The 13861-nt window shown below is 39.0% G+C and overlaps 1 protein-coding gene across 2 annotated transcripts in view; it reads left to right on the top strand.

Moving 5' to 3' along the window:
* The window catches only part of LOC149018752 (NAD(P)-binding Rossmann-fold superfamily protein), a 37303-nt gene that overhangs the window by 7370 nt on the left and 16072 nt on the right, over window positions 1–13861 (top strand). For both annotated transcript variants that reach the window (XM_089152909.1, XM_089152908.1), the window contains exons 4-8: window positions 1644–1742; window positions 1842–1990; window positions 2970–3008; window positions 3329–3421; window positions 3924–4022. In XM_089152909.1, coding sequence (XP_089009035.1) covers window positions 1644–1742; window positions 1842–1990; window positions 2970–3008; window positions 3329–3421; window positions 3924–4022 — 479 coding nt within the window. The remainder of the gene's footprint in view (window positions 1–1643; window positions 1743–1841; window positions 1991–2969; window positions 3009–3328; window positions 3422–3923; window positions 4023–13861) is intronic.

Consider the following 13861-nt stretch of genomic DNA (forward strand, 5'->3'; position numbering starts at 1 on the left):
CTGTGATCCCAAGGGCCTATCAGGGTGTAAGCCAACATAGACTCCTATTGAGCCTAACCTACACTTGAAGGCAAAAAAAAGGAGAACCAGTTGACAAGGCTAGTTATCAAAAGTTGGTAGGGATGTTGATCTATCTATCTTATACCAAACTAGACATCACCTTTGTTGTCAGTATATATTTATGATCCTTACTCCTCTCACTTGGATGCAGTGTATCATATCTTAAGGCACTTGGAGGCCACTCCATGAAACGTAATTTTAATTTCAGCTCATGGACACTTGAAGATTGAGGCATGCACAAATGCAAAATTGGTAGGGTGTCTAGATGATAGGAGGTCTACCTCTGGGTACTGTATGTATATGGGAGGTAACTTGGTGACTTGAAGAAACAAGAAACGAGTTGTGATTGCAAGGTCCAGTGCCAAAGCTGAATTTAGGGCAATAGCTTAGGGCATTTATGAGGTACTATGGCTAAAAGGGCTGCTTTAGGAGATAGGATCAAATTTGAAGATTCCTATACAATTGTACTCAAATAGATAACTCACCATCCAGTATAGCATGGTAGGACCAAGCATGTTGAAATTGACAGCATTTTATCAAAGAGAAAATTGAGGGTTGGACAGAGTCATATCATCTTTGTTACTTCAGATAATTAGCGGGCTGATGTGCTTATGAAGAGCTTTAGTACCATGACGTTTAGTAATATTGTTAGCGAGTTGGGCATTGTAAATATCCATGCTCCAATGTGGGGGGGGGGAGTGTTGTAAGGAAGATTTTAGATTTACTTTCCATATTTGGGGTTTCCTTACTAAGGGTAGATTTGCTAGGATCTTTGTTAGGATCTTTTATATTTTCTTTTAATATTCTCACATTGGGAATATTTGGTTTGTTCTATATTTGGCAAAGTTATTAGTTTAAAAAAAGCTCCTGCTGTGTCTTTCAAACACAAGTTAGGATTTCTACAATTCTTTCAACAATTTTCTTAAACCATCACCATATTGATCTTAAATATACGCAAGAACCACTGTTTAATTTTTATTGGGGCGTTTGGGCTGAATGTCAGGCATGACTTCTCATAATTAATCTGTTGGCTGCTGGCTTTACAGGGTGTATTTGGTTGTGACCCTAGAATGGGCTTAAAATCAGTTGCAAGGGCCAGATACAGAATTAGATTTGATTACTTTGTTTTCATTCTTTTTAAAGTTTGAGCCCAATTTAACCTTAGTTCAAATTTTAGGATTAGCTAGGCTGATTCAAGTTAGGGTAATTGAGTTAAAATTAGCTGGGTTAATTCAAGTTAGGGTAATTGAGTCTTTTCCTGACATTTTATTCAGGTTTCCCACCCTTGAGATTTGTGCTGAAGGAGTACTGTTAATGTTCAACTTCCAATTTTTAAGTTCCATTAGGACTTTTTAAATTCCAAGATCATGGGTTCCCTAAAACATCCACTTGCCCTGTAAAAGTAGTCCCCATGCCTCATGACCCTCCTGTGAAAACAAGATGGCAGCCTTTAAATATCTTATGGTATGAATTACCCTCAGTGGAAATATCTTCTTTGAAAATGTTCAAAGATACATACAGATTTTTCAGCAACTGTTGATTTTGGATCCTGATGACTTCCTGCTTTTGTATTCGATCATTAGGAGAGGTTCTTGCAAAGCAATTTGCAAATTTAGGAGCCAAGCTTATACTTTCAGCACGAAATGAAGCTGAACTGGAGAGAGTCAAAACAGAACTTGTTGGTATATCTTTTACTGAAAATCCCTATGCTCACTGATTCTTCATTAGTTGTTACTCCAGTTTTATTTGTGCCTCCTATTGATATCTTACTCTTCCTCTAGGTAAAAATGCACCTGATGGAGTGAAAATTTTACCTTTGGATTTGGCGTCTGGTGAAGAGGCTCTGAGAGAAGCTGTACAGAAAGTGGAGTCCTTCTTTTCTGGTGCTGGTGTTGATTATATGGTGCACAATGCAGCCTATGAACGCCCTGTAAGTGACTTCTGATTGGTTTATCCACTAAGGACAACCAATTTTCATAACACACTCCTAGATACAAGCATCAGGTATATGTAAAGCTATGTACACAAGAAGTGAGCTTGGGAATGCAATCCCTATTTGAGCGGTTGCTGCTTGATTCGTTTGCTTGTTTGTCCGGGTTATTTATTTATTTATTTTTTAATTCTTTTGCTGGAAACTGCAATCATCATTAATTCATCTTTGGGAACCTATAGGGTGGAACCTTTAGTGACATGATTTTTTATTTTTTATTTATTTATTTTTTAAGATTCTTGAGAATGACATCTAGCTTCATTATTTTTGCAGCTTACATTAGATTAAAATTTTCTTCCATCATAATTTAACACAAGTTTTCCATAATTACCACAAAAAGTTGACATCAAATATGAGTCCACATCATTCATTGTCATTCCCCTCTTAAAAAATCTGAATATATGTACACGGATGTCTCCAGGAGGGTGTTTAAGGATATTCAATTCCCTTGTTTTTACGAACATTTGCTAATCCAGCATAAGGTCTTAGTTCTTGGTCAGGATTGCTTGCAGTAAGACGAAAATGGATTAATAATATGTTTAGAAATGGTTAGCATCTGGTGGCACATTGTTTATATTAGTGGTTTGCGCAAGGATGTGAGACATTGGTGGGGACTTGGGAGTGGGTAGCTATATTCAAACTTGAGATGTCATTTGTGCTGTAGCTTCTTAGTTACCAGATGCCTCTAAAGTCTTAAAGCTTGCCTTTAGTACGCCTTTTTAATCATTCCCTACTATTGATGTATTCCTCTCTATTACTCTCTGCACTTGATGTGGTGCTAGAGGTTGAGTCTACAGGTCATTATTTTCTTTAAACCTTTTGTATCTTGATATCACTGAAGATAACCTAGTGAAGATGAAGTTGCCAGATAATCAACATTTGCCTAACTCCCTTTGGTTGTTTGTGTTTATCTTTGCAGAAAACGACAGTTCTTGATGTACCAGAAGAAAGTCTGAAGGTACAACTCAGGGAAAGATTTTGGTGTAGTATATTATTTGGAAAAGGAAAAATAAGAACAATAAATGCTCTTCGATATCCAGAAAAAATAAGGGGAGAGAAAAATGACGTCAGATACTTTGAACCGGTTTTTGTTGTTCAAGATAATATCTTGGCTATTTGAGTCAATGAGTTATCCAGTGAGAGATATCATTCATTCGCTTGGGCATTCTGATCAAGTGTACATCCTCAATAATAATCGTTCTTTCTTAGAAGAACAAAATAATTGTAATGAGCATTCCTTTTGTGAAATTTTAACAATTCTTTTTCCGTTTTATTTAGGCTACATTCGATGTAAATGTTCTGGGAACAATATCTCTTACTCGGCTATTGGCACCATCAATGTTGAGGCGAGGGAAGGGCCATTTTGTTGTGGTATGATTTAATAGATTCCATCAATTAATTTTCTGAATATAAAGTCACAGAAATTTGGATATGGAATAATTTTCTCCTCTTTTTATGAACTGTATTTCCTTGAGGCAATATAAATGGGTAGGAAAAAGTTTCATGGATGGTGGAGTGGGTTCCACCTAGTTGTTAATCTGGCAACTACAATTCCTCAAATGATTACAAATAGAGTTTCCAGTTATCGAATTACAACCACTGGTTTGAGAAGAGCATTGATCAAATAGTGATGCTCTAACCATCTCGTAAGTATACTAATATATTATGTCTGTCCAAGATGTGGTCCATGATTAGATAGTTTTAGGGTGGGATGTGTTTGTTATTTGTTGATAGCTGCAGGCTTGCCAACGTTGCATGAATGCCTACCCTGATTGCCTTTCCTTGACTCTCTCTCTCTCTCTCTCTCTCTCTCTCTCTCTCTCTCTCTCTCTCCTTATTAATAAAAGGTTTATTTGCTTACACTTCTGCGCAGATGAGCAGTGCTGCAGGAAAAGTGCCTACACCAGGTCAGGCTGTATATTCTGCTTCTAAGCATGCGCTACATGGATATTTTCATTCTTTCCGTTCTGAGGTATTTTTCTATAATTCAGTCTTTTGTAAGGATCTGAATGTTAGTAAATGATTAGCATTGGTATTACATTGTTTGAGTGAGTTCATGTGGCTTTGAATCTTATTATGTGTTTCGTGTAATATACTTTTACAACCTGCAATAATTTAATTTTGACCACTGAATCATTGGTACGTAGCAATTTTAAAGGCCACTTACTCAGACTTTCACTGACCTTTTTGACAATCTCCCCTGCATTTCTGACAATTACTGGACCCGCTTAACCTGTGTTAGTAAAAGATCTGCCTACAGACTAAAATGTCCTTACTTATAAAGTGCCGAAATTGATTGACGCATTTGAAATCCCTGGTTTAGTCGATTGCAATGAAAAGTATCAAGTATGATACATTGCTAGTTTCTGGAGAGATCTAGAGTGATGGGATGTTAGGTGAAATAGGACTGGTTCTTGAGATAGGGGAAGAAAAGTTTTGGGAATGGATGAAACTTGGATAGAGTCTAGCACTTACTGCACAGAATAATATCCCCAAAAGTTTTGATGGATTAGGATGATGGAATGTTGAGATATTAAGTTTTTCTTGATTTTGGAGGGAAATTGGGTGATGAAAAGAAGAATGACCAGATTTGGAGATTGGCTGGTTTGTTTGATCTGATGATTGGATTGTGGTAAAGGGGATGGAGGTGGATTGATGGCTTGGGTGGGACTGGTGGCTGATGGAGATGCGGCTGTTGTTGATGTGGGTGGCAAAGAAGAAGAGACCAAACTAGGGAATGGGTGTCTAAAATAGAAAATACAAGAGAATGGAAATGGGGATTGACGTAGGCTGCCAGCATACCTGAATGGAGCCTTGAAGATGGAATGTTCAAATGGATAATGAAGGTTGAACTCTGATCTTCAACCAATCGGAGGTGTCTAGGCTTGACTTTAACCTCGGAACCCTTCTCAGTCTTGGTTCTTCAACTCTTTATTAACCAAGGTTCAAGATCTTGGTTTCTAGGCCAGTTTCAGCCTGCCTCCAGACTGAGATATGGCTGAAATTAGCCATCTCAGCAGAAACCAGGTACTTTTGCTTGGAAAGTCTGGTCCCTGCTTTCGGCCCTATTTTGGTGGTTTTTTGACCTGGGTTCTTGTATACACCCTGTTTAAAGCATAATTAACACAATGAAAGAGGTATTTTGCATAAAAGATCAATGAAAGTACTCATTGAAATCCTACTAATTGAGAGACATTGTGTTCATTCTGACAAATAAAAAGAGTTGTAACTTGTACCAAAACTTACTTTAGATGTTTCATACAATCAAATGAAATGTTAAATAACATGGTAACCACAGCTAAAAAAGCAATGAGAAACTTGTGAATCCGAGATCACCACTTAAATTCACGAGTAGTTCCTTGGTGGATCTATCCCATGAGTGCATACCATTGCATCTGTCTCAGCCTCTCCTTTCAATGGTGGACATACACATCCCATGTCATGGTTTGGGTTAGTTGCTTTGGTAGTCTATAACTGCCCATCTATAGGTCCCAACGTGAGCCTCAGAGAAATATTCCAAACTAAGGAATGGGTCACTGACTCATCATAGCTATTGTTAGAGGATGATGGATGGACTCGGTGTGATGGGCATCCATAGATGTGGTGTCCATGAATGATGATCCTAATCCTGATTCTGATCTATACCATATTCATGTGCAGACATAATTGTACTAGATGACCCCCTATATCCATTTTTATGTCTGTATGCTGTAGTTCTCTCAAAGGAAGGGCTACCGTTAAATCCCCCATTTGCTCATCCCCATAACCTGTCTATTGTTGATTCAATGCTCACCGTAGTAGTCTTTTAGGTACCACTGAATGATGGTGCTTGTCAATGTTGAGATCCTCTAGGCTCCTAAAGCACATTGATCCCATGGTTCCTGAATCGGGGATGCATATATGTCATCCTCAGCTCCAAGGTTGTGACGATGTTGGCTGCAGGTATGTTGTTGGTGAAAATGCACCATGATGTTGATCTTGTATTGCATGAGTGATCTGAGACCCCCCTGTGAACCTCGCGGACCCTGCCTGATTGATTTGAACCAAATTCTGGATTCAGATGTTGAATTGTGCCCTAGAATTAAGTGGTACCTAAAACGGTGGAGGACAAGGAGATTCAAGTCCTTGATGTCAAGGCGTAATACTTGACAAAGGTGGCCCCACAAAGTGCATAAACAGGGCATCCCCATTGGAGATCCCTTATGTCTTTCACACCACAGGCAGAGTAATGCTGCCCACAGACATCAGGGCCAGCCCCCCAATTCCTAGTCAAACTGGCCCTCCGTTTGGTCTCAAATTTTTTCTTGGAGGGGATACTATGAGGATTTTCAAGGCTTTAGCTACAGTACTGACAGAGTTGATGATAAGGAAGGATTCCAGAGCATGTCCATTCACTTCCTCTTTCCTCCTGGCGCTTTTGACAAACAGACTCCTAGGATTGAAGACTTCACTCCCACCAGTCCTACCATGCTAGAGTTCTGTTTTGGAGCAGTACTAGCAGCAGAGCATCTACTACTTCCTCCTCACTGCAAGATCGAGGACAAGTCCACACCAGAAATTTCCAGAGACTGAAACCAAGAACATTTGATCAGCTCATTCATTAGGAGATGAATGCTTTCAAGAAGGGGAGAACTAACGTGAACAGGGTTGAGCCCTTGGCCAAAACCCTAAGTTGGACCCAAAACCCTCACATAGGGGGGAGCCTCCCTAGGCTGGCCAATCCATAGGGGGCATTTTTGTCCTTCTTCCCCCTTTAGACTAATTAATTCTCTAAATTCAGCATGCATTTTTAGTTATTAGGTTTTAATTTCAGCATGTGAGTCTTTAGATCTTTAATTCCAGCATGTGTCAATTAGAGTCTTTAGTTGAATAGATTTCAGCATGTGTCTATTAGAATCTTTGGGTTGATTAAGATTTTAGCTTCTGCATGTGTCAATTAGAGTCTCTATTTTAATGGTTGTGATTAAATGTAATGGGATCCTAATCTATAAAGTGGTCGCACTTAGGTTTAGGGTCTTTAGTAGGCTATAAATGGCTTGATCTTTCTTTGTAAAAGTTAAGCCTGACCATGGTTCTTGTTTGAGGGGGCCACAGCGGATTTTCAGCAAGTTTATTCTTCAAAAATCAGCAACCATCTCTTTTGTCTAGCAGTCTACTTCCAGTTTCTATCAAACATCAATAAGAAACTACAGCAGCCTACAAGTAAATAGAGCATACTGCATCCCCTTCCCTCACCTCCTACAGCCACTCCCTTCCTTGCGCAACCCTAGTCCCCCTTTTCCCTTGCTGCCATACTCTGGTAGCATCATTTGCCAAGGCCCACAACACCCCAGCCCCTTCCCGCACCCCCTACGATCTATCCTAGACCTTCCCCTACCCTATGACACCCCCCTCCCCAACCCTCTTGGCCTTTCTCTCTCTGTCTTTTCTTGCCTATGGCAGCAGCAGCACCCCTCCTCTACTAGGTCCCTAGTCCCCACCCTCTTACCTTCCCTTCTCTGTTGGATTGCATATCACCCCTCGTTTCATCTTGATCCTTAATTCCATCAAATGCTTACAATCGTAACACTTTTAAATTTCTTGCACTTCATCTTGAAGAACAACAACAAGAACAACAACAACAAGCCTTGTCCCAACTAAATGGGGTGGGGTACATAGATTCTTGCATTCCAATCAGCTCCGTTTAAGGCTATGCTAGATACAAGGCCTAAGGTATGCATATCCTTTCTGGCCACTTCTCTTAAAGTTATCTTAAGTCTGCCCCTTGCTCTTTTAATTCCTTCAATCTGAGTTATATCACTTCTCCATAAAGGGGCATTTATAGGCTTCCATTGGATGTGGTCATACCATCCTAAATGACTTTCTCATAGCTTATCACTTATTGGAGCTACTCCTAGACCACCTCTAATATTATCATTCCTTATCTTATACTTCTTAGTGTTACCACCCATCCATCTTAGCATCCTCATTTCTACCACACTGAGTTTATCTATCTGGTGCTTTTTAACAGCCCAGCACTCTAAAATATATGTCATAGCTGGTCAAACGATAATCGTATGAAATTTTCCTTTGAGCTTTAAAGGAATACGTCGATCACACAAGACTCCGGATGCACCTCTTCACTTCATCCACCCTATTTTAATTCTTTGGGAAGCATAATTTTCTATATCACCTTTTTTATAAATGATTAAACCAAGGTACCTAAAACAATCACTTTGAAAACTCTCCTTATAATGAAGTTTTGCCACCTTGTCGTCTACCCAATCATGACCAAAATATTCTATTTTCATTCTACTTAGTTTAAAGCCCTTTGACTCCAAAGTTCCTCTCCATGATTCTAACTTGGTATTAATTCTTACTTGTGTCTTATCCATCAATATAATATCATTGGCAAAAAGCATATACCGAGAAACCTTATGCTTGAATGTATTTATTAATTCATCCATAATAAGTGCAAATAAATATGGGCTTAAAGTTGATCCTTGATGTAGCCCAACTGTAATTGGGAATTCACTACCTTGTCCGCCCACTATTCTTACACTTGTCATTGAATGGTCATATACATCCTTAAGGACCTTAACTATGTCCATATATTTACTTGCAACATGTCTTTTCTTTAGTACTTGCCAAATCAAACTCTAGGACTATCATAAGTTTTTTCTAGGTCTATAAAGACCATATGAAGATTTTTAGGACACTCTCTATTACCTTTCCATAAGCCTCCTAATGAGGTAAATAGCTTCCATTGTAGATCTTCCTGGCGTAAAGCCAAATTGGTTCTCTGTGATTCTGGTTACTTGTCTCAAATGAGTTTCAATTCTTCTCTCTCATAATTTCATCATCATCTTCTTCCATAAAATTCTGCAATTCATCTTCATCCTCTAACCTAAACCTTGATTCAACTTGGACCCTCAACCACACTCCAAACCCACTTAGGATTGGCACTTCCTACACATACGCTACTTCCCCTTCCAAATCCTAACCCTAGTTGACTTCCCTAAGAGTCCCACTCCAAGTAGGAAGCCTCCAGCTAAACTTAAAGTGATTGGGATTAAATCTGAAATTACAAGTAACAACAACAGCCCCATTCCTAAGTTCTAACCTAACCGAAACCCTAAGACCTTTGTTTCTAAACCTTAATGTCTAAATCCAAATTTGAACCTATCATTAGAGCAATGTTTCAAGTTAAGACCCTCAACCCCTTTTACCCTATGCCTGGACAAATTCTCTTAAGCCTTTAGCCAACGCTTGTGAACCCTGGATCCCATACATCCCATAATATTAGACTTATTTGCTGGAAGATTCTAGGCAGCCCTTAATTTTAGGAAAATCATCAAAAACCCCTAATCAAAAACCCCTAACTAAAATTGGGTTTAACATCACTAACTAAAGAAATAAAGCAAAAAAAATTAAAGGACGAAGACCAAAAATACCCCTAGAGGTTTGCGCATGGGCTTAGCGGCCCTAGGGCCTCTTTCTATTCTTGTTGGCGGCCTGCTTTGTCCTTATATCAATTCTCCCCTTCTCGAAACATTCATCTGCGATCAATGGGTGAAAATCGGGTATATCTCATATAGATCAGGATCAATCCTCTTGAAGTTGTTCGCACAGACCCATGAACGCTCATTGACTGGTTTGCCCCTCCATTTAACTAGGAATGCATGGTACCCTTGCCCTGTACAAAGAAGTGATATAATCCAGATTGAAGGAACTAGAAGACCTAGGGGTAGACCTAAGATAACCTTAAGTGAAGTGGTGAGAAAGGATATGCTTAACTTAGGCCTAGTATTTAGCATGGCCTCAAATAGAATTGATTGGAAGGCAAGAATCCATGTAGCTGACCCCATTTAGTTGGGACAAGGCTTATTGTTGTTGTTGTTGTTATTTGGTTCAAAAGGAGAAACCAGAGGTCAATTTGGTTAATGTGTTCATTGGTTTGATTGGGTCTGGTTAATTGGTTCAATGGAGTTCAATCAATGGTTTTAAAAGAGGCAAAATAAGGCAAAAGGAGGAGGAAGGCGGAAGTAGGGTCGATGGGTTGAAACAGGGTAGGGTTGATGGGTAGAAGCAGGTGTGTTCTTTCCTCTATTTTTTTTTCCGATGTGATGGTTCTGGTTGAGGTGATAGAAGGGAAGGTGTTGCGCAAGTCAAGCAATGGAGATGCAACTCAATGGGATCTCTGTGATGGGTTTTGACTGTTGCGGAAGAAGAGCAAGTCTTTGCGATTGGGTTCTGGTGAAGAAGAAGATGCGATGGAGTGCAATGATGGGTTCTAGTTGTAGATGCAGTATCAGCAGTGGTGGATCTTCATCAACTAGATAGAGAGAAAATCAATCAATGGTAGTGGAGGATCTTTTTCAGGTAGAATTGATCTCTCCTCCCCCTCCCCCTTTTTTCCTTCCCTAATCGATCTTTGGCTTTGATGCCATGTTGAGAAAGATGATTGTGGTAGAATGGATTGCATTGATTAGTGTGATCCCAAGCCCTTTATTTATAGTAAAGTGGAAAGAGCACTATTAGATAAATACCTTTACTTGGGCAACAGGAAATAGAAAGTTACATGAACCAAAACTCCTAATAGAACTCAACCAACAACTTGGTTGGTGTTTTTTTTTTCTTTTTCCAATTGAAGATAGAAATGGGGTGTTGAAAATTATCACTGATTTCTTTGTTGAATTTATAAAGGTGCAATTCTGATTTGTGTTCTTCCATAAGCATAATTCACCAGTTGAGTTACTCTCGCACACCTCAACAAGACGGTGTTGCTCAGAGAAAACATTGCAATTTACTAAAAGTAGCACATTCTCTATTACTTCATATTAATGTTCCTAAAGGATATTGGTGTGATGCCCTTCTTACTGTATGCACATTAATAAATAGAATGCCATCCATAGTTTTAAAAGATGAGATTCCTTTTAAAATTGTCCATAGTTTTAAAAGATGAGATTCCTTTTAAAATTGTCTACCCCAAATTGCTGTTATTTTCCGTCCTGCCAAAAACCTTTGGTTGTGTTTGCTTTGCACATGTTTATCCCCATCATAAGGATTTTTTTTCTACTCGAGCTTCTAAATGCATTTTTTTGGGGATATTCTTGTTTCCAAAAGGGTTACAAAGTTTTTTATCGTATATCAAAATGGCAATTTGTTACTGTGGATGTCTCATTTTTTGAGGGTACGCCGTATTATCACTCGGAAAATTCTTCTAATGATGACATGTTTGATACTCCTTTTCCTGTGCTATTCTTAATTGAGTCTGATTAGGGTAATGAGGAAAGTGTCCATGATACTATCTCTGAATTGGTTTAGGCCACTGAAGTAGAAAATATTGAAATTTTTCTAGGACCAGATGAAGTCCTAGTTTAATTTCCTCCTATATTGGTCTATCACCAAAGAAAGAGACAAAAATAGTTAGATGGTATGGAAATTCACTCCAATCCTCCTTCTATGTTTGATAATCCTGATGACTTACCAGTAGCTCTCCAGAAAGGTAAATATCTAAATCCTCATCGGTCATTGTACCCTATTTTCGAGTATGTTACTATTGCTCACATTCCTAGTAATTCCCGTTGTCTTGCCACTACCATATCCTCTGTCACTGTTCCATCTATATAGTCTGAGGCTCTTTTTGGTCTGGGTTGGAAAGTGGATATGGAGTCAAAGGTTGAGGCTCTACATTTAGGCATATGTGGACACTCGTTGATTTGCCTCTAGGTAAGGATTTGGTTAAGTGTCGTTCGGTTTTTGCTATTAAATAAATATATGTCAGATGGGCCTATAAAGAGGTTGAAACTTGAAAGCTATACTTGTGGTGAAGGGCTACTACACCCAGACTTACGGTGTAGATTTTTCTGAGACTTTTTCCCCTGTTGCCTGCCTTAATTTTGTTCATATTTATTGTCCTTGGTTGCAAATTTAAAGTGGCGTCTTCATTAATTGGGTGATAAGAACGCCTTCCTTTATGGCAATTTACTTGAAGAAGTGTATATGGAGTAACCCCTTGGATTTGTTGCTCAGGGGGTAATTCGCGCAAGGTTTGCTGGCTTTGCAATTGCATTTATGGCCTCAAACTATCCGTTAAGGCTTGGTTTGAAAATTTCAATTTTGTACTCTCTAAAGTTGAGTTTACTCAGTGTTACTCAGATCACTATGTTTTTGTGTGCAGAAAGGAGTATGGAATTGTTATGCTTATTGTTTATGTTTATAATATAATTCATTCCAGAAGTGATGGTGCAGGAATTGACAAAGTAAAAGCTTTCCTAGGCAGCTGTTTTTTGATACAATACTTTCTTGGCATTGAAATCTTGAGGAGTAGGTGGGGAATTAGCCTCCCTCAGCATAAATATGTGACTAACTTGTTGACAGAGACTAGTATGTTAGGGTGTGAACTTATTGATACACCCATGGATCCTCACATCAAGTTGTCTAGAGATGAAGGAGAAGATTTTCTAGGTCCACCGAGATATAGAAGGTTAGTGGGAAAGCTTATTTATCTAATAGCAACTCGTCCAGACTTGTCCTATACAGTTGGTGTGGTGAGTCAATTCATGCATGCTCCAAAAAAGGCTCTGGAATGTAGTTACTAGGATACTTCAGTATCTTAAGGTGGCCCCTTGGAAAGGCTTGGTATATAAGAAAAATTCATAGATGAATTTGTGTCCCTATTTTGATGTTGATTGGGCAGGATCTTAGGATGATTGGAGGTCTACTTCGGGTGATTGCACCTTCTTGGGAGGAAATCTAGTTACATGGAAAAGCACGGTCGATTGCTGAAGCAGAATATTGAGCCATGGCACACATGTTCTCTGAGATCTTTTGGATCAAGTTGTTTTTGAAGGTAGTAATTGGTATAGAAGAACCGGTGGAGATGTTTTGTGATAATCAAGCATCCATCTATATCGCAAGCAACCCTGTATAAAAGTTTTATGAGCGCACAAAACACGATGAGGTGGACTTGCACTTTGACGTGATGCAGTCATGAGTGGAGTAATATCTACATTACATTTGAGTTCTGCTATACAAGTTGAAGATATTTTTACCAAGCCTTTGCTTGGTCCTGCATTTCAGCGAGGTAGTCTCAAGCTGGGGATTGGGCAATCAGTATTCTCCATCTTGAAGGGTGGTGTTAACAGGTTGCATTTCTTACAGAAAAAAAGAAAGGGATGGATGACCTTTGGTGTGAAGTGGTGCCCAAGTCAAGGAATTGAGCATGAGCTAGAACTTAGATTTATTTCCTTTCTTGTGATTTATGTTTCTTATTTCTGTTCATTAGTTTGAGTGTAATTTGGTTAAAAAGGTAGGGGATCTTATCTAGTTTGGGTAACTCTACCAGCATTGTAATTATATAAGGACTAGTGTGGATAAGATGAGATATGGTCTCTCTTTGAGTTGCCTCTATTCCTTGTTCTCATTCTCTCTCTCTCTCTCTCTTCTCATCATTGTCTTCTTCTTCCTCTCTCACTCTCGCATCTTGACCAGCAAGGTCCTCATGTCTGGTAGGTCCTAATCATCACACATACCATGGTTCAATGCTCATAAATAATGGATCATTCTCAGATCTTGTGGAATTATTGTCTTTGTTTTCACAATTATGTTTTATTCACATCAAGTTCTTGACAGGTGGTAACAAAAGCTGATGGGAACACCATATGTGACAGCATAGAAAAAAATTCGAGGGAAACTCAAGTTTCGACTAGGTGAAAATGGGAAACCTAGGTGAGAAACTGGAAAATTTTGAGGAAACTTAAGACTTTTTTGTGCAAGTTTCGACATGAAGTTTCGACAGGTTTTAAGGAGTATTTTAGGGTGGGACTC

This window comes from Hakea prostrata, chromosome 4, assembly GCF_041222555.1.
Source record: "Hakea prostrata isolate BN-2017 chromosome 4, UWA_Hpros_2, whole genome shotgun sequence".
Lineage (NCBI taxonomy): Eukaryota > Viridiplantae > Streptophyta > Magnoliopsida > Proteales > Proteaceae > Hakea > Hakea prostrata.